Raw genomic sequence first — 20,454 nt, forward strand, 5'->3', positions numbered from 1 at the left:
GGTACAATAATAATCAAAAAGTTTGAAATACTGTGATAATTACCAAAATGTGACCCAGAGAATTATCAAAATGTGAGCACATGCTGTCAGAAAAATGGCACCAATAGATTCGCTTGACACAGGGTTGCCACAAACCTTCAATTTGTTAAAAAAAAAAAAAAAAAAAAAAAAAAAAAAAAAAAAAAAAACCTGTGAAGTTCAGTAAAGCTAAATGCAATAAAATGAGGCCTGCCTGTATACAAGTTCAGTATCCCCTATCCACAATGCCTAGGACCAGAAGTTTTTTGACGTTGGATTTATTTTTTTTTTTTGGATTTTGGAATATTTGCATTGTACTTACTGGTTCAGCATCCCTAATCTGAACATTCGAAATCCAAAACACTCCAGTGAGCATTTCTCGTGAGCATAACCTTTGAGCATCTTGTTGGTACACAAAAAGTTTCAGATTTGGGGGCATTTCAGATTTTGGATTTTGCATTATAGATTGTCAACCCGTATATACATATTTATGCATACATAAATGAATACATTGTTGCTATTGTTATTTTGAAAAGTTATATGCTATAATAGATCAGTTAAGAAGAAGAAAAATAAAACTTTTGGGGGGGTTTTTTTTTTGTTTTTTGTTTGTTTTTTTGTTTTGTTTTGTTTTTTGAGACAGAGTTTTGCTCTTCTTGTCCAGGCTGGAGTGGAATGACGTGATCTCAGCTCACTAAATCTCCACCTCGCGGGTTCAAGTGATTCTCCTGCCTTAGCCTCCTGAGTAGCTGGGATTACAGGCGCCTGCCACCACGCCTGGCTAATTTTTTGTATTTTTAGTAAAGACGGTGTTTCACCATGTTGGCCAGGCTGTCTTGAACTCCTGACCTCAGGTGATCTACCCACCTCAGCCTCCCAAAGTGCTGGGATTACAGGTATGAGCCACTGCACCCAGCCAAAAGTTTTTATTTTACCTTCACTTTTTCATTCTTTGATGCTCTTCCTTTCTTTATGTAGATCCAGATTTCACAGGGTACAGAATTCTAGGTTGTTGATTTTTTTTCTCTTAACTCCATAAATATTTTATTCCACTTTTTATTTGTACAATTTCTGAAAAGAAGGCAGATGTAATGTTTATTTGTGCTTCTCTATAAGTAAAGTGTTTGTTTCTCTTGTGGTTTCTTTCAAGATTTTTTCTTTATTTTGATTTTCTTAAGTTTGAATATGATATGCATAGGCAGAAGGGGTTTTTGGCATTTAATCCTGTCTCGTGTTCTCTGAACTTCCTGGATCTATGGTTTGGTGTCTGACATTAATTTGGGAGAAATTCTCAGTCATTATTGCTTCAAATATTGCTTCTGTTTCTTTCTTTCTTCTCCTTCCAGCTATTCCCATTACACATGTTTCCACCTTTTGTAGTGGTCCTATAGTTCTTGGATATTCTGTTATGTACTTTTATCAGTCTTTTTTTATTTTCAACTTTTATTTAAAGTTCAGGGGTACATGTGCAGGATGTGCAGGTTTGTTACATAGCTAAATGTGTGCCATTGTGGTTTGCTGCACAGATCACCCCATCACCTAGGTAATAAGCCCAGTGTGCATTAGCTGTTTTTCCTGATGCTGTCCCTCCTCCCAGCCCCTACCCTCCAACAATCCCCAGTGTGTGTTGTTCCCTCCCATGTGTCTATGTGTTCTCATCATTCAGCTTCCACTTATAAGTGAGAACATGCAGTATTTGGTTTTCTGTTCCTGCGTTAGTTTGCTAAGGATAATGACTTCTAGCTCCATCCATGTTCCTGCAAAGGACATGCTCTCATTCCTTTAAATAGCTGCATAGTATTCTGTGGTGTATATGTACCACATTTTCTTTATCCAGTCTATCATTGATGGGCATTTGGGTTGACTCCATGTCTTTGCTATTGTGAACAGTGCTGCAGTGAACATACACATGCATGTGTCTTTATAATAGAATGATTTATATTACTTTGGGTGTATACCCAGTAATGGGATTGCTGGGTCAAATGGTATTTCTGGATCTAGGTCTTTGAGGATTCACCACACTGTCTTCCACAGTCTTTGAAGTAATTTACACTCCCACCAACAGTGTAAAAGCTTTCCTTTTTCTCCACAACCTTGCCAGCATCTGTTGTTGTTTTTCTTTTTGTTTTTGCTATGGTCTGAATGTATGTGTCCCCCAAAATTCATATTGAAACTTAATCAGCAATGTGCTATTAGTAGATGAGGCCTTTGAGAGGTGATTAGGTCATAAGGGCAGAGCCCTTATGAATGGGATTAATACACTTATAAAAGAGACCCCAAAGAGCCACTTGTCCCTTCCTAATGTGAGGACACAGGTAGAAGGCACCATCTATGAACTAGGAAATAGGCCCTCACCAGACACCAAAGCTACTGGCACCTTGATCTTGGACTTCCAAGCTTCCAGAATTGTGAGAAATAAATTCCTGTTGTTCATAAGCTACCCAGTTTGTGGTATTTGGTTATAGCAGTTAAAACGGACTAAGACAGGTTTTCAGTTTTGGAATTTTCTATTGCCGTATCCTCAAGCTCAGGGATTATTTCCTTAGTTATGTCCAGTCTAATAGTTACCCCATCAAAGGCATTCTTCATTTCTACTAGTGTTTTTGATCTCTAATATTTGATTTTATTCTTCCTTTGAATTTCTCCTTTCTGCTTTTATTATCCATCTGTTCTTGTATGTTGTCTAATTTTTTCTTTAAAGCCCATTGCATATTAATCCTAGTTTTAAAAAAAAAATTATCAGTCTGATAAGTTCAGCATCTCTTCCATATCTGAGTCTGGTTCTGGTGTTTTCTGTATCTCTTAAAACTGTGTTTTCTACTGTTTAGTATGCCTTGTAATTTTTTTGTTAAAATCTGGGCATGATGTACTAGGTGAAAGAAACTCTCATAAGTAGCCCTTTAGTAATATGGTGGTAAGGTATGGAGGAAGGGAAAGCATTCTCTAGTTCTATGATTAGGTCTCAGTCTTTTGGTGAACCTGTGTCCCTGAACTGTGAACTTCACCAGTGCTTCTCAGTTTTATCCCACTCCCACCACCACCCCCCTACACACACACACACACACACCCCTTTGGTGGGACAGGATGGCTGGAGGGGACTGGAGTTGAATATTTATCTTCCCCCAGGTCTGTTAGGTTCTTCTAAAACCCCAGCAGGTGAGGCTCTGGTAAAATAGTTTTTCCTGAGAGCAGGCCTTGTAAAGACCAAAATGGTCTGCAATTTCAAAATTGTTCCTTTTCCGCTTCCCCTGTCAGAAACATGAGGAGATTTTTCTCTGATATTCACTGTGAGGAACTGGTATATCTCCTGGAGGTAAAACTTACGAATGTGTGGGAGCTCTCCAATGATTGGGTCCTCCTGGAGTGTTTGTTTGTTTGTTTGTTTTGAGACCCAGTCTTGCTCTGTCACCCAGGCTGGAGTGCAGTGGCGCGATCTCAGCTCAGTGCAACCTCTGCCTCCCAGGCTCAAGCGATTCTCCTGCCTCAGCCTCCTGAGTAGCTGGGATTACAGGCACGTGCCACCACACCAAGCTAATTTCACAGACTTGTCCACACAGCCTCCAGCAATTGCTTAATTACAGCTTAGGTTTTCCTACCCAAGGACTGGGTCCCCTGGAGGTTTCTGCTCATGGGTTTTTGGTCCAGTAAATTGTGATTCTCTATATTCACCTGTCTGTATCTCCAGTTTTGTTTTGGGGGGAGCTGTTTGCCCTATAACCGCACTTCACTAACAAATATAAAAAGAGTTGTTGATTTTTCAGGTTGTTCAGCCTTTTACTTGTTATTAAGACAGAGTGGCAGCTTCTAAATGTCCTTACACGCTAGACTGGAAACTGGAAATCTTGTGTCTTAGTTTTTACATTTATCTTTCCTCTGTGGGACGAGTCAATGCTACAGTCGTGTGTGTGTGTGTTTCAAATTGTTGGTTAACAGTTATTTGAAAAGAAGTACATGAAAACGTGCATATTAAGAAATCTTGGGCCAGGTGCGGTGGCTCACATCTGTAATCCCAGCATTTTGGGAGGCTGAGGCGGGTGGATCACAAGGTCAGGAATTCGAGACCAACCTGGCCAATATGGCGAAACCCCGTCTCTACTGAAAATACAAAAAGTAACCAGGCACAGTGCAGGCACCTGTAGTCCCAGCTACTCAGGAGGCTGAGGCAGGAGAATTGCTTGAACCCAGGAGGCAGAGGTTGCAGTGAGCCAAGATGGCACCACTGCACTCCAGCCTAGGCGACAAAGTGAGACTCTGTCAAAAAAGAAAAAAAAAAAAGAAAAAAGAAAAGAAAAGGAAAAAAAAGGAAGGAAGGAAAGAAAGAAATCTTGAAATGTAATTGCATATTCACTAACACAACTCTATCTGTGCCTCATATTTCCTTTTCCGGGCTCCCATATTTGTGTGCTCCCATAACCGTGTCCCTCAGCATTTGCTTTCCAGCCTGCTAACCTCTGGCACTACTTTGATTCTTCATTACTCCCCCTTACATTTTCAGTAAAAATAAAATGAGTGTAACTGAAGTTAGAATCTGACTCTTTATACAAAGCTATGGAGCAGCAGGAAATTCTGAGTTTAAGTTTCTCAATGCTACATTCTTTAAAAACATCTGTCAGCAACATTATTATGTAGGCAGTTGTCGGTTCAAGGGAACTGGTCCTGTATTTTATTATTACAGGGCTGTTACCATTTCCTACATTTCAAATAAAAGAAATTGATGTTACCTCAAAATATCTTAGTTATATCTGAGGTGGAGAATGAGGAATATGATGTGAACTTTTGTGTGTTGGAATCCTAGTTCATTTATAAAAACGGGCCTGTGTGCTTTTGTGTCCATCTCTTGCTGACATGGCCAACTCAAACCTAAAGTTCTTCATCAAGAGGGAGAACCAACCTTTTTGTCGTATTCAGATGAACCACAAATGAATCTGGATATATGGTTTCATATTTTATATTGATTGTTTAGCCTTAGTATCACAGGCAGAAGCTCTGAAGGAAGAAAATGACAGCCTCCGTTGGCAGCTCGATGCCTACCGGAATGAAGTAGAACTGCTCAAGCAAGAACAAGGCAAAGCCCACAGAGAAGATGACCCAAACAAAGAACAGCAACTGAAACTCCTGCAACAAGCCCTGCAAGGAATGCAACAGGTAAAGGCATTTTGGTTTTCTGAGCTTCTGGGTAGAATAGCATCAGCTTCTCACCTGTAGAAGAGTCCCCTGCAAGCAAATCGAATATCAAACCTATTATTCTTCTTGATGTAATATTATCTGGCATGGCTGAGGAAGGAATTATTGTTGTGGTTAATTAAATATTCCAGTTAATACAGAGATAGCAATGGATTGCCAATTTTCAAAGAATGAGCATTAAATGAAAAATATTTAACATTAGACTACACTGAACATAATCTAATCTTTTCCTTATGCTTCAGAAGGTACTTAGGGATCTAGACAGGGCCTCAGGGTCTTTACAAAGAACCTCAATTATTTAGATATGAAAAAATGCTGATGAACACATATCGAGTTGATAGAATACCAAGAAATATAGCCTTTTAAAAGGAATGGCAGGAATCTACCCTTGATTTGAGTAGAAATAGGTACATTATAGGTTTTTAAGTGTCAATGCTTTGAACGCATAATACCAACTTGTTTTTATTTTGTTTTGTATTAACAGTCACTTGTGTGAATGAGTTTACCTGTGCATAATTCAAAGTGTAAAAAGCAAAGTAAATAAATGCACCCAACTGTGATTGCATTCACAGAAGTGTAGCAGATGTTCAACATCTAGGAGTTTTATGTAACCATCACCACAGTGATTCTACAGTTTAAAAGTTATCAACAGCTGCCTTCACTATAGTAAAGGAGTAGTGCCTCTGAGTAAGGCCACTGTTGTCTTCTGTCATGCTAGACTACCAGCCATTGTCCTTTATACCTTAAATTGTGCAATAGTTTTTAACTGTATGCCTTGAAATTATCTAGGGCAAAGCTAATTGCTGGTTGGAAATTACAAATCATGAACAATGGTCTATTCTGGCACTAGGAACCCTAAGTTATTCTTTCTGCCACCATTGTCTTCCTATACAACAAGTAATATGACATTAATATTTCACCTTTTCTGTTAACAAAATGTGTGAAGTAATGCTCACCTTCCTTTTACCGTCACCATGGAGTTTAATTAGAACATGTAAATTATATCAGAGATCTTTCTATGGAAAAAATGCACCTCCTCACCTACACTTGAAAGAATTTTGACAATGTACATAGTACCATGCTTTTTAGCCCTTCCAATGGTCTTTTGCAAGCCTCTGAAAAGCACGACTTTGGAAATATTTTTGTTGTTGCTGTTTTTCCCCTCTTTGATTTTCAAACCATTTCACATAAGGATAGTTCTGCTACTTAAATGAAATTCAAAAATGATGAAATTTTATTTTGTTTCATCACTTCAAAGACCTCAGTGAGAATTAGGTCTCTACCTCTTAAAAATAATTTCACTCGTTTTGATTATTTTGTATTGAAAAAAAATGCCTTGTAAACGATGATAAAATTTCTCCCATCTTATCTCAAAAGATGTATAGTATAATAAGGTGTGTAAGGACATGAACTCTGGGGTTGACCCAACCTGCTTTTAAATCCCAGCTCTGCTACTGACTATCTGAATGGCATTAGGGAAGCCACTTAACCTCTCCTAGCCTTAGGGATCATAGTAACATAGGGTCATTGTGAGGCTTAATTGAGACCGTGCATGTAAAACCCTTAGCACAATGCTTAGTACATATTAGGCACTCAAATAAATATTATTTGTTGAAATTATTAATAATGCTAAATATAGCTTCCTGCCTACTTATATGGAAACTAACATATGTAAAATTTGGATTCTTTACTACTTTCCTCACAGAAATTGAACTTGGCTTGGCAAATGGCTATTTGCAAGAATGCTTTACAACATTACATTTACTTCTATGCAGCAATCAAAACATTGCCCACACAGTATTAACTGCACCCTACTTTGACCCCCGCCCAGAATAGGGAAGAAGTTAAGTGACTGGATCAACTAGTTTCTCAGGACCTTTCTCAAATATTAACAAATTCAAAGGAATTTCTTAAGAGCCAGATAAAATAATGTAAAGTGAAAATATCTTGATTTGCCCAATCTCTTTATGGAAAAATGGTCGTGTGTGCTGGAGGAAAGTGAGGCAGGCCCACCTGATATATCTAAATTCAGCCAGGGATTTTAAATGAAGTGTGGCTCCATAATTCATAAATTGATTGTCTTTGGTCTTTCTTATAGCATCTACTCAAAGTCCAAGAGGAATATAAAAAGAAAGAAGCTGAACTTGAAAAACTCAAAGATGACAAGTTACAGGTGGAAAAAATGTTGGAAAATCTTAAGGAAAAGGTACATGTGCCCTAAGTGAACCTTTTTCCTTGCCCCTTTACCTACTTTTCAGTGACAATGAAAATGCCCTGGAAGTTATGCTCTAAAATCAATGGGGAATGTTTGGCTGATTAGAGATTAAAAGCCCCTCTCGGGGGTAATTCTTATACTAAGGGCTTTGCTTTTAGGTATGAGTCCTTGGCATTTCTAAGGGTTCTGGAGTGTACACCTTTCAATGAATAAGTAGTCGGTTCATCCCTAAAATTCCTCAGTCTTCTCTCTTGGAGACGACCAGAGTGCACACCCCTTCCCTGCTTCATCTTGTCAAGCAAATAGCAACATAGAAAACTCATGTGACACAAAGTACCTTTAATCGAGCATCTCATTAAAGGAAGAAACACAAGTGCAGCTAGCACATTGGCATTTCTTTGCAGCTAGTCAATTTAGTGTAATAATGAGCAACTGCAGATGAGAGGAATAGCCAATACCAAGAAGAGGGAAACCTTGGGGAAAAAAATGAGACACAGTATTCTAAAGCTAGAAGCCAAGATGGAACTTTATCAAGTGAGAGCTCTCAGCAATAAGAACCACCAGTGAGGACCAGAGAGTCTAACATCTGGATGGAATCGTATATCACAACCATGAATCAGGTGCCCATTCTATTCCAGGTGTGTAAAGTCAACCTCTCCAATCTCCTTGATGCATCAATATTCAGCTGATGTTATCCTCTGAAAAGGGAAGCCCATTGACCAGAGCTTCCTTGTTTTGATATCTCTAAAGGAAGAGAAGATTAGGAGCTTGGACTGAGAGTCAGAAATCAACAGTGATACAGTTCCTCAAGAGCATATTCTCTTTATCTTCTGTTCTCAGCTCAGGAAGTTGCAGTGCATACAGGCTCTGAGTGTGTTTACCAGCACAGTGCCTTCCCCTAGAGTGCCATTAAGAACTGGCAACCTTGGTGTAGTTGAAACAAATGATTGAAAGTGTTTTCTTCTAGAGGCCATTTGCAACGTGCTTTTAATTCTTCCACTTCATAACACCAACTCACGTTCCAGTTTTGTGGGCACTATTAAAGAAACAAGCATAATCCCAGAGAAATTCATTTATCAAGCATTTAATTGAAAAGCGCCAAAGCTGTTCTACTTATCAGGACTTTCCTCATACCATCAGGGCTTCTAAAATGTCCCAGAGCTGCCACATTTTGCTTCCTGCATAAAATGGATTATGTAGCCAGAAGACTGTAGATAGACATGGGGTTATGCTCATGACATTATGCTTAGAATTGCTCTTCAGGATTGACATCACAATTTGACCTAAGGACATTTTTTTGTGTAAGTAGCTTTCTGGTTTGTAAAGTATTTCATTTAAAGAAGTAAGAGGTAAGAGGTCAAATGGCATAGAAGAAACTTACCATATTGTGCCTAAGGACAAGTGTTTCCCATTTGCAAACTGAATAGACCGTGAAGTGTTGGCTGATGAGGACGGGGAAAAGATCCAACTGATAATCCAAAAAAACAGTGAGTCAAAATATGTTTTTTCCTGTTATTTTAAGCAAAGGTTCTTTTAGAGAAATTCATGACAGTTCATTATAAACTGATCTTCTCTGGGAAGCTGATTTGTGACCAAATATTTCAACCTGACACAATTAGGTTAGGAAGCAAAGTACCATCACATTAGACTGCAAAAATAATTTCAGGTTGAAAGGAAAGCAATAAGTTTTGGTGAGGAGGCATCTCTTTTCTTATTTGCTTTTGTTTGGGTTTCTTGACAGTAAGCTACAGGGTGAGTTATTGTCAGTGTTTTGCAGTATAACAATGTGACTTATGTCTGTCTTACTGCGGAAAGAACTAAGCTCTTTGAATCTGCTAGTAAAATTCAAGGTGATAAGCATCCCTTCAATGTACCTTCTAATTTTTTAAATGCCAGCTATAATAAAATTGAAGTCAGGTTTAAGTAAGGCTGCAGTTCTATTCAAGATGGCTAAAACTTCCCAGAATATTTTCACATCTTAAATCAACCCCAATCTGTTAAACTCTCACACTTAAGAAACGGCTTGCCATATCATTTAATGTTTTAAGGGGGTCAGAAGCAGATGTGAAGCCCGTGGCTTAGAAGTGAACTAGTAGTTTAAATCAAACTTGGCATAATGGTTACTGCCTGGATTGAATTCTAAAGGCCAAAGATTGAGTAGGTCATCAAGAAAGGGTTCCCCTCTGACTACAGCTAGGAAGCCTGTAAATTCACAAAACAACACGTCTTGCGGCATAGACCATTCATTTCACTCAGAGACAGCATCCTGGAAGCTTTGAAGACATCTTTAAAGAAAACAGAAGGAATCCTGTCCCTGCTAAGGGTTTGTGGAAAGGAAGAAGTGAAAATGCATCTGAGTCAGCCATGATCTGCCCCCCCAAGGAGCATTTCAGCAGCATTTTCTTTTCAGCAGTAAAAGAAGCAGTGATTTCTTTTATTCCTTCTTCTGAAAGCTTTTCCTTCACATTTATAATAACAGAAAAGATATTCTCAGTACCCAAAGAGAGAAAGAAAGAGCCATGAAAGGTCTGGAGGTATTTTTCAGTTTGATTGCTGGTCATGGATTTCACCTGAGTTTCTCTTATGAAACCTTCCTGCTACACTCTGAAAGAGAAAAATTTTCCACAACAAAGAAGGCCATTGACTAATGCTATTTTTTGTCATGGTCATTTCTTGCTATAAAATCAGGAATATTCTAACTGATAATGTCCTTATCAGAGAGAAAGAGAGAGAGAGAGAGTAGTAAATGAAAAAATGAAAACTCTAATTTTTAGTTCAAAAACCAACAGTTGGTTAACTATGAGTGAAAAGAAAGCTCTAAGTTTTAGTCCAAAAACCAACAGTTTATTAACTATCAGTGGATTGGCAATGTAGCCAATGTAGATTCTCCATTGAGATGGGACTTACCATTAACAGAGTGTGGACCTAAAACTTAAAAAAAAACAAAAAAAAAAACAAAAAAGAACAAAAAAAAAACCAATGGTCCTTTTAACAGTGGGATGAAATCCTGGCTCCACTTCCTTGCAGTGTGATCTTAGTCAATTTACCTGAGCCTCACTTTCATCATCTGTAGAATGGAGATAACACTTATCTAACAGTGCCTAGCATCTTGTTAGTATACCATAAATGTTGGGTCTAGTTGCCCAGATTGCTTGTATAAAGTCAAGATGAAGGCAGAAAAAAAAAACTGGTGAAGGTAAATGTTTAAATGTTTCTGTGTTTTGGAGCCCTAAAAATAAGCTTTGGAATATCTGTGATGCTTTTGTAATTTATGATGTTTTCCCTCCCATTCAGTAATCTAAATTGAACAGTATTGCTTTTATAGTCCTGTATTAAGTTACCTGTTGTGTAGTTAATTGAAACCAACTCTATTGCCAAATAAAGTGAACTGACCTGGGAAGCATGTTGTGTCCACAGGAAAGCTGTGCTTCTAGGCTGTGTGCATCAAACCAGGATAGCGAATACCCTCTTGAGAAGACCATGAACAGCAGTCCTATTAAATCTGAACGTGAAGCACTGCTAGTGGGTAAGGAAGCTAATGCACACATACCACGTACAATGCCTGGGTACAATGGAGGAGGGGAGGGCTTTACCTAAGATTAACAAGCACACGTCAAGCATTTATGAAGCATGGCAGCGCAAGAACTCAGAGTTCTGAAGATGATAGGTTAAGAACAACTACAAATTTCCAAATTTAACAGCAGCTGCCAGCCCCCCTCACACTCCTTGTAGCCACTGCCATGTCAAGCAGTCAAGCATGTCAGTACAAGCACTAAGCTAAGAGGGGTCAGCTGGAGAAACATACTGTAGATTTTTTTAAAAATATCTGTGCAAGGATAGATAAGGCCTCTCATGTCCACTCAGGGGGCTAGTGCAGACCCTACTTGGCAGAGAGCTTTTCCAGAGAGCCTCTGGAGCAAGTATAGGCAAGTTTTTCCAGGTTACTAACTAAGCTATTTTTACACTTCTGACACCAAATGACAAGGGATTATTTGTTTGTTTGTTTGTTTGTTTTAACCTCCTGACACCAGATGCATGGTGTCTTTTCCAACACTACATCTCCAACTCTTCAATACCAAGTGGGTGCCCTACAGTTGAATTCCGTTCTCATACTCACTACCCAAAGTTAGAGTTTAACATTAGACTCCATGGGTTTAAGGGCTCAGTCCCGGAAGACTGCCCTCTCTATAGATGCCAGTCTCAAATATAGGGTCTCCAAGTATCCTCTACTTCTGTCTGATTTGGCTACAAAGTCAGGGGTTTCCACAATACCTACCCCAGGTTTGATAATTTGCTAGAGTGGCTCACAGAACTCAGGAAAGTACCTTACTTACTCCTACCGATTTAGTATAAAGGATACAATGGAAGAGGTATATAGAGCAAGGTACTTCGAAGGGGTATGCGGAGTTTCTATACCTTTTTGGGTGTGTATCTTGTGTTTGCCAACCAGAAACCTCTCTGAACCCCATCGTTTCAGAGTTCTTATGGAGGCTTCATTATATAGGCATGATTGATGAAATCACTGGCTATTGGTGATTAACTCAGTCTCCAGCCACTCTCTCCTCCCTGATGTTCCAACTCTCTGATCATGCCTAAGTCTTTCTGATGGCCAGCCCCAATTCTAAAGCTATAAGGGGCCCCCAGCTACCTGCCATCTTAACTCTTATCACTCCAGAAATTCCAAGGGTTTTAGGAGCTGTGTGCCCTGGGGACCAGGGACAAAGACCAGATATTTATTTTTTGATTATATCACAGTGGCAGATGACTCAGGAAGCTGCGGTGTGTTGGACACTAGTGGGCTTTGATGAGGTTCATGCTAGCATTGCTCTCTGTAAAAAGTCATTCAGAAAAGCAAGATGGCACAAATGTTTAAAGAATCAGACAGACCTGGCTTCCCATCTTGACCCCACCATTTCTTCTCTGAGCTTCAGTTCCTCCATCTGCAAAATGGACATAATGATATTACCAACCCAAAAGGGCAGTTGTGAGTATTAAATACAGTAACTCACCTAAATCACTTAGCATAGTCCCTGGTCCATAGTAAGCCCTCAGTAAGTAGAAAACATTTTACACTTCACAGCACTATTAACCAATGCTGGCTAACTTTATATTCCATTTGGAGAACGGTGGCAGATTGAGGCTGTAAAATATTTAAGAGGGGCTAATCATTTAAGAGTGACTGGTCTTGGGCCACAGCAGATAATCCCAGCTGCCATCTAGGAAGCTGAGCTATACAGTAGCCCCACTCTAGTCTCAAAGGCCCTCCACACTGACTGGCTTCTGCATATTTTTAAGATATCTCTGCCTCCTTTGGTAATGGATATTATCCTCAGATTTAACACTTTGATATGTTAATAAAGATGCACAGGGGGACCTGCCATTGAATCTTCAAGAAAAGTGACAACTTATTACAACTTATTAACGTCTTCCAACTCCAATTTCTTAACAAATTGGCATGGCAACAGGGACACCTGTCAGAGAAATGCTGGGGATAGAAGGAAGCCTCTGTGAATGGATAGTCCTAGAAAAAAAGATTCTTAAAATAAGTGTTTCTTGTTTTGTTTTTTCAAGAAGGTAGTCTTGGGCTGGCACAGAGAAAGGAAAATCTATTTTTCAATCAGCTTTTTGGGTGTGAACCCACAAAATCGCTTGTTTTTAAACCTCTGGAGTTATTTCTTGGCATTTGACAGCCTTTCTTGGCCAGGACATCTAGAATTTCTTCAAACATGGAATGTCTTCTTCAGAATTTAAGTTTCTCAGCCAGAATCAGTGTTTAGAACTTCAATTTACCTAGCCATTTAAGAATAAAGTAATGTTCTAAGTAATAGCATCCCTTTTGAACAGAATTTGAGCCCTGCCATCAGTTCCTTCTGGAACCCCTCTCCAACTTACCTCCTTGATTGAACTTCAAACACCAATTTAAACCTGTGTTAGTCTTTTGTCAGCCTCTTAAAGGGACAGACAAGTTGTAGTTTAGAAACCAAATCAAATTTTGCTTTTATTTCCTGGCAATTTTCAACAAACTCAATTCTGGGTCTATTTGATGCACTTAAGATCTTATGAAAGGAGGTGAACTCAAAACAAATTGAAAGAAAGAAATATTATACTTTTGAGCAATTTATTTTCCACCTGTTGCCAGAGAAAGAAGTATTAGAACAATTAACCTAATGGCCAGAACAATCAAGGCAGCATGTGAAGCTGCCAGTCACCCCAGAGTCAGGCTAAGTGGAAATCAGGGGCATTCCTGGAGGCTGTAAACTGCTATAAGAATTCTGTTACACAAGGAGATTCGAGCCTCTAAGCACAGAATGCTAGTGGCCACTTGAGTTAGCCATGAATGAAATGCTTGGCTTTTCTTTACAGAGCTATTCACAAAATAATACCCAAATACAATCAGCAGACTTTCTTGTGAGAGGCACAAGGTTAATCAGGAAAGTACATGATTTGTACGTTTACCACAACAGCAAGGCATTATTAACACCTAAGAGGCTAAAGACTGTGAAGGAACTGCAAAAGCCCGGCACAGTGTAAATTCATTATAAAATCCTTGAATTCAGACAGTGTTTAGCCATCACAGACAATGAAAGTGACTCCTCAAATGCCAGCTTTTCTACATGTGATACAGCACAGTAAGAGGCAGTATATGACTGTCTGGGTTCAAATACCAGCTCTGCCACTTACCAGCTGTATGACCTTGGACAAGTTGCCTACACTTTTAGTGCGTCAGTGTCCTCAGCTGTGAAATGGGGATGACAATACCCACCTCATGGGATTATTATAAAGATTAAATGAGTAAGATACGTGTAAACTTAGAATAGTGTCCAGTATATTTATGTTGTACATATGAGTCAGCGCTTACTATTCACTGTCATGTGGAACCTCGAGGAATACAAGGCTCAAGTATAACCTCCATGCTCTTGTTTCTGTAGGGATTATCTCCACATTCCTTCATGTTCACCCATTTGGAGCAAGCATTGAATACATCTGTTCCTACTTGCACCGTCTTGATAATAAGGTATATGGGGGCCTAAAATGGGGATGCAAGGGGATGTGTGGAGTTCTTTGTTAACAGGTAACCTGTTAACCTAACTCTCCTCAAGCATAAATAGGTCATTAGTTAATGCTTTCAGGAAGTTTCCCTCACCTGCTCTCTCACTGTGATTCAGAGCAGAGCTTCCCCCTTGCAAGTAGGATGACCGTGTGTCCTGGTTTGCTGGGTACTGAAGAGTTTCCTGGGACTTGAGACTTTCGATGTTAAAACCAGGGCAGTCTCAGGCAAACTTGAATAAGTTGACCATCCTTTTTCAAACATACATCTTAGAAGATTTTTCCTCTTTTCTCTTAATTTACCTATAAGCTGCAAACCAATCCATATCATCTTTCTTACCCATCAAACTTTTTTTTTTTGAGACAGGGTCTCACTCTGTTGCCCAGGCTGGAGTGCATTTGTGAGATCACAGCTCACTGCAGCCTCAACCTCATGGGCTCAAGTAATCCTTCCACCTCAGCCTCCTGAGTAGTTGGGACTACAGACGCATGCCACCATGCCTGGCTAATTTTTGTATTTTTTATAGAAACAGGGTTTCACCACATTGCCCAGGATGGCCTCGAACTCCTGGACTCAAGCAAGCCACCTGCCTTGGCCTCCCAAGGTGCTGGGATTACAGGCATGAGCCACCGTACCCGGCCCCATCAAACTTTTGTCCTGGGTTTTTAGCCATTAGCCAATGTTCATTTTCAAAACGGGAAGTCTTACACCATCCACCTCTCCCACCATCACCCTTGCTATTGTCTATTACAAAACAAGGGAGGCAGGAGCAAAAAAAAAAAAAAAAGATAGAGCAATGAGCTGAGGACCTCTGTAACACAGACTGAATATTTGCTCACAGATGATCTCATGGTCCATTTCCTTCTCTGGATGCTATCCTTTGGGGGAACTCCTAGGGCATCTGGAGCAGGGGTAAGTGCTAATTCCCTAGGAAATCAAGGATGCCTCTAAGAGGCTGGAGAGGACTCTTGACTCCTCAGAATGAATCAGCTCAGGATACTTTTTTTTTCAGAAGCAGCATTCAGGGAAATGTGCCCATAAATTGTACTGCCTATTTCATAGGATCTGGGACTTTCGAGAAGTGCCATTGAATATAGGTGCTGTCCAAAATGTTAAGTCATTTAAGCATATGTCCTCTTAACAAAGGCAGTGGCCCACTTGGGAGTCTTACTGTTCTAACCACATCCCAGCTGTGGTGATACATCCTCTTCAATGGCATTTGCTTTCATTCTAGCTAGCACTCCCCCTTCATTTCCCTCTGGGAAGTGATGCTATTCTGCAATTAAATGGCCCATTTGGCAGTGAAGGGGAGGATGCAATGTGAATACTAGGACCAAGCAGTCCATTGCAATGGTATGAAATTGAACTATGTGTCAGTAAAAACCATCTGCTGCTTTTTTAATTTACAAAAATAATACATGCACATTATCTTTAAAATGTAAGCCGTATAGAAATCTAGTAAAGGGAAAGTGCAGGTTACCACCCACAATCCCACTGCTCGAGGATAACCACTGTTAACAGTTTGGCACAGATTTCAGACCCTTTCCTGCGAGTGTGCTGCACCTATATTAAATGTATATGTCTATACACATTATCTATGTTTTCTGAAATAGAGATTCTACTCTGTATGATACCCTGGCATGTGCTTCGTTCACTTGACTGGATACGGCACTGGGACGAAGGCATAACTGCACTCCTAGCCTAGGCCTAGCTCCCCCTTAGCGACTTCCTGCCAGAGTAGTGCCAGGGCCTCCCAAAGAGAGCCTGAGGTGATACCAACAGAACTGGGGCTCCCTCCAGCTTCAGGGACATTCATTGTGGCGCCAACTCTGGGTTTCTTTCAGGATCCCCTGGTGCTCTTTACCCAAGCCCTGGTGCCAAGGCTCATAGTGAGGAGAGTAACTTACTAACTCTACTAATGTGAAGATGACCACCTAAAACAAGTCCTAAAGGAGTCCACAGATTTGTTTTTGTTTTCGTATTGAGGGGTGTGTGTGTGTGTGAGAGAGAGAGAGAGAGAAAGAGAGAGAGAGAGACAGAGAAGTGGGGAGAGAAAGACAATGCAGAGAAGTATGAACACAGAGCTTTCCCCATTCCTGTTACTTCTCCATTATGAACTAACGCATTTGTGAGGGATTCTGCTCTGGTGGCAGCCATTTCTACCTTCCTCCCCTCCGAAAAGGCTCAGCAGCTTCAGTGGACCTGCATACAGCATCACCAGCACTGAGCAGCCATCATTCAGCTTCTTACAAACCCAGGCCTTTCCACATGACTGACCCCAGCTCTTTCCAATAGCAACTCAGAGGACCCTGTATGATGGTCACAGCAGAGGAACGCTGCTGGCTGGAAGCCACTCTGCCAACACACACAAATGCGCAAGGAGCGGAAGGAGGTTCAACGCCCCCCACCCCCCGCCCCGCCCCGCCCAACACACACACAGACACATCAGCATTCTAAAGTAGGAAACACTGGGAAAGAAGATTAGGAAAATAGAACTGATTTTGAATGGAGATGTTCTGTCTGTCCCACAGATCTGCACCAGTGATGTGGAGTGTCTCATGGGTAGACTCCAGCATACCTTCAAGCAGGAAATGACTGGAGTTGGAGCCAGCCTGGAAAAGAGATGGAAATTCTGTGGCTTCGAGGGCTTGAAGCTGACCTAAATCTCTTTGCCTAACAACTTGGGATCCTGAAGATAAATATGTGTTGGACAAGCATAGAAAGTGATTTGTATTTTTAATGGTTTTCAAGTGGAAGTTCCTTTGAATTTGTCGATTCATTCCTGGAAAATCTTTTGAGTTAAAATAAGGATCCTGGGACAGCACCTCGAACTACAGGCCCTAAAGAGAAATTGCCTCAAACCGCAAGTGCTGTAACTTCCTCCCCTTTCTGTCAATTGATTGTCTTTAAATATTGCAAAAGTCCTGAGGCTAAACAGTATTTGGAGTGTTTTCAGTGTCTGTACTACTGTTGTAGACTTTGGTATTTTTTAAAACACTGTTAACTGAAATGTTTTGATGATTTGTATGTGATTTGTGTTTCTAAACTTCTCTTTACATTAATGTTGCTACTGGTGAAAGGAATGAGAGCAGCACTAAGTCCTCTGTGTAACTGCCATTGTCTTTCCAATCCCCAGTAGACCAGTAAATAAATAACACATCAGTGTCTTCTAGAAGGTGCCTGACCAGGTTCACCTTTTCAATGACAAAGCATGGTTTGTGGCTTTTTGCAAAATTACTATGAACCAAAAGTTGACAAATGTTCCAAAGTTATTTTCTCTCTAACATATCACATTAAAGGTCTGTTTCAGAATTGTAAAAAGTACATCTAGGTGTGTTTGCAGAAAGCAAGTATCCAGTATGACTGGCATGTGTTCGTGCTATTCAGAATCACTTGTAAATAGTCTGCTTTTAAAGGAGGGCATGTTCCGTTTTCTGTGAATTAAAACACGCTCATGTGTGGACACACACGCACAAACACACGCACGTGCGCACACAGTGACAGAAGGGATTTGTGTTAATTTTCTTTCCCCTCTGGCCTTCTTACGGTCTCTTGGTCCCTTTGCTTCTGTTGTCAGTGTGTTGAACTGCAAACCGTGTACTGCTGTAAATACTATGTTTACTTCATGCTGAATGTTTGCAAAGACTTGATATAAGTATTAATAGTAATGAATCAATGAATAAATAATGAGCCAGGGTTTGTGAGGCTTTCTACAAATAAGTCAGCTCCACCTGGAGAGCGGATTGCCAGAGACACCTCCAGTTCTGTAGTGCCCATCTGCAAATCGCAATGGCAGCATGTGAGTGGACCATTCAGAAACTGCTGCTTGGTGGAAAGGAAATGGAGAGGATGAAGGTTTGGGGCAAATATCCTGAGACAGAGATGGTCTTTATTGTGTGTGGTGGTGGTTGTGGTACTTATAATAATGCAAGCATACCCCCCCCCTTGAGTCTCAATTGAAGATAAAAGAATGTACTGAGTAAGCAAAGCCAATGGAGAGTATTTCACGAAAATACTTTGTAAATGAAATGCCAGTAGTGTTCAAAGTTGTATTTTTAAAAGATAAATATTCCTTTTTATACCTCCGTTTTGTGTCCTGTTTTTAATGACTTTCTCTCTAAGTAATCCATTAGTAGTTATCTCAGTTCCTTCCTTTGGGTTACTAGGATGTTGGAAAAAGATGCCAAGCCTGCCGTGACAACTGGAAATAGGGTTCCACCGCAGCCCGTTCATGCTGCGAACTGGCTTTCCCCTCAAGCTGTGGCACCAGCAGGAAGCTAGGGTTCATTTTACACTGGCTCCCTCACTGATGCATCTCTCATCAACACTACGGAAGGCTTTGTTTCATCCGTCTCAGGGGCTCTTGGAATACCTAATTTTAATAATATCTATGAAATCAGGGGAAACTTTCCACTTACAGTTATTTCTTGTTTAAATAAATTAATTTTTAGGGGAGAGCAGTAGGAAAAAGAGCTAATGCATGCCAGGCTTAGTACCTAGGTGATGGATTGAGGTGCAGCAAACCACCATGGCACACATTCACCTATGTAACAAACCTGCACATCCTGCACATGTACCCCGGAACTTAAAAGAAAAAAATCCAACTCCTTACCATGATATTAATACCTTAAAAAAAATGTTTAAAGCAACAGCTGCCACACCTAAACACCTTACTCTCCTTCACTTAATCAACTTACATCGCAGATTGTCTGTTTCTGTTACTCCTGCCAGTTGAGTATAGATAGACTCCTCCCAGTTTGCTTGAATATACTAGTTGTTATGGTTAATTGTATGTGGCAACTTGGCTAGGCTGTAGTGCCGAGTTGCTTGGTCAAACACCAGTCTAGATATTGCTGTGAAGGTATATTTTAGATGTGATTAACATTTAAGCCAGTAGACTTTGAGTAAAACAGGTTACCCATTATCATGTGGGTGGACCTCATCTGATCAGCTGAAGGCCTTAAGAGAAAAGACTGAAGTTGCCTGAGGAGGGAATTGTGCTTCGAGACTGCCTTTGGACTCAAAACTGTGACATCCAACTCCTGCCAGAACTTCCAGCCTGCCGGCCTGCCCTACAAATCTCTAACTTGCCAGCACCCATAATCGCAAAAGCCAATTCCTTAAAATAAATAGATCTCTCTCATATATATCTATATATAAATAAGCATAGATATATAGAGATATATAGATATGAATGTGCATTACATTACACAATCAAATTGTGGCACATACCATCTCTCACAAACCTTTTCATTCATCATAGAAATCTATTAATGAAGCCGCTTTTTCCTACAAAGTCCCAGTGCTATTTATGGTTCTGTTGTTCCTCCAGAATTTTGAAATATTGCTGTTTTGTTATGTTTATGAGATACAGTAGTTAGCATTTCTTCAATATAATAATGAATAGAAGCTTTATTTTATTTTACAAATGATTTTTTCATCTCCTTCCCTAGTCCTGTGACATCTCTAATTCTGACTTTTTTATTACCAAGTTGCTTGTTAAATGTCTTCAATGCAAATGAAAGTTATTTTTCATAGAAAATTAAAGACACATCTGCATTCAAGTTACATAGAGGTTTTTTTTTTTTAAATTTTGGCCCCAAAATGTATGCTTTTCATATAAGGCAGAAGAAACTGTATTATTTGAAAAGATAGCATAAATGCACAAGAACTTTTAACTTGCTCAGTAGAACTATGTGAGCCCTTGGGATTCTCAGCTGTCTTAGATGGTACATCAGGTAGATATGGCTTCATTTTCTACCACAGTTGCTACCATCTGCTGAGCACCTATTAGGTAGTCGCGATGCCCAAAGTCTCTATCTGTGTGTCTTCAGGCAAGTTACATGGACACAACGAGAGCTTCAATTTCCTTATAGACAAAATTAAGAAGAAATAGTACCTACCTCACAGAATGGTAGGAAAGAGTCAATGAGGTAGCATCTGCAAATTGCTCAATCAGTGCTTGGCCCATAGTGAGTTCTCAATAAGA

General features: G+C 40.0%; 1 protein-coding gene across 11 annotated transcripts in view; it reads left to right on the forward strand.

Annotated features, from left to right (window-relative positions):
- ENOX2 (ecto-NOX disulfide-thiol exchanger 2) overlaps positions 1 to 17,674 on the forward strand; it is a 285,986-nt gene extending 268,312 nt beyond the window's left edge. For 8 of the 11 annotated variants that reach the window (XM_007992695.3, XM_007992696.3, XM_007992691.3 and 5 more), the window contains 5 exons: positions 4,982 to 5,163; positions 7,301 to 7,408; positions 10,835 to 10,943; positions 14,347 to 14,432; positions 16,997 to 17,674. In XM_007992695.3, coding sequence (XP_007990886.1) covers positions 4,982 to 5,163; positions 7,301 to 7,408; positions 10,835 to 10,943; positions 14,347 to 14,432; positions 16,997 to 17,128 — 617 coding nt within the window. In that variant the 3' untranslated portion in view covers positions 17,129 to 17,674. The remainder of the gene's footprint in view (positions 1 to 4,981; positions 5,164 to 7,300; positions 7,409 to 10,834; positions 10,944 to 14,346; positions 14,433 to 16,996) is intronic. The other 3 variants (XM_037989138.2, XM_037989137.2, XM_037989131.2) reach the window with 1 other exon arrangement.
- The last annotated feature ends 2,780 nt before the right edge of the window (positions 17,675 to 20,454 follow it).

Source organism: Chlorocebus sabaeus, chromosome X (genome assembly GCF_047675955.1).
Source record: "Chlorocebus sabaeus isolate Y175 chromosome X, mChlSab1.0.hap1, whole genome shotgun sequence".
In the NCBI taxonomy this organism is placed as follows: domain Eukaryota; kingdom Metazoa; phylum Chordata; class Mammalia; order Primates; family Cercopithecidae; genus Chlorocebus; species Chlorocebus sabaeus.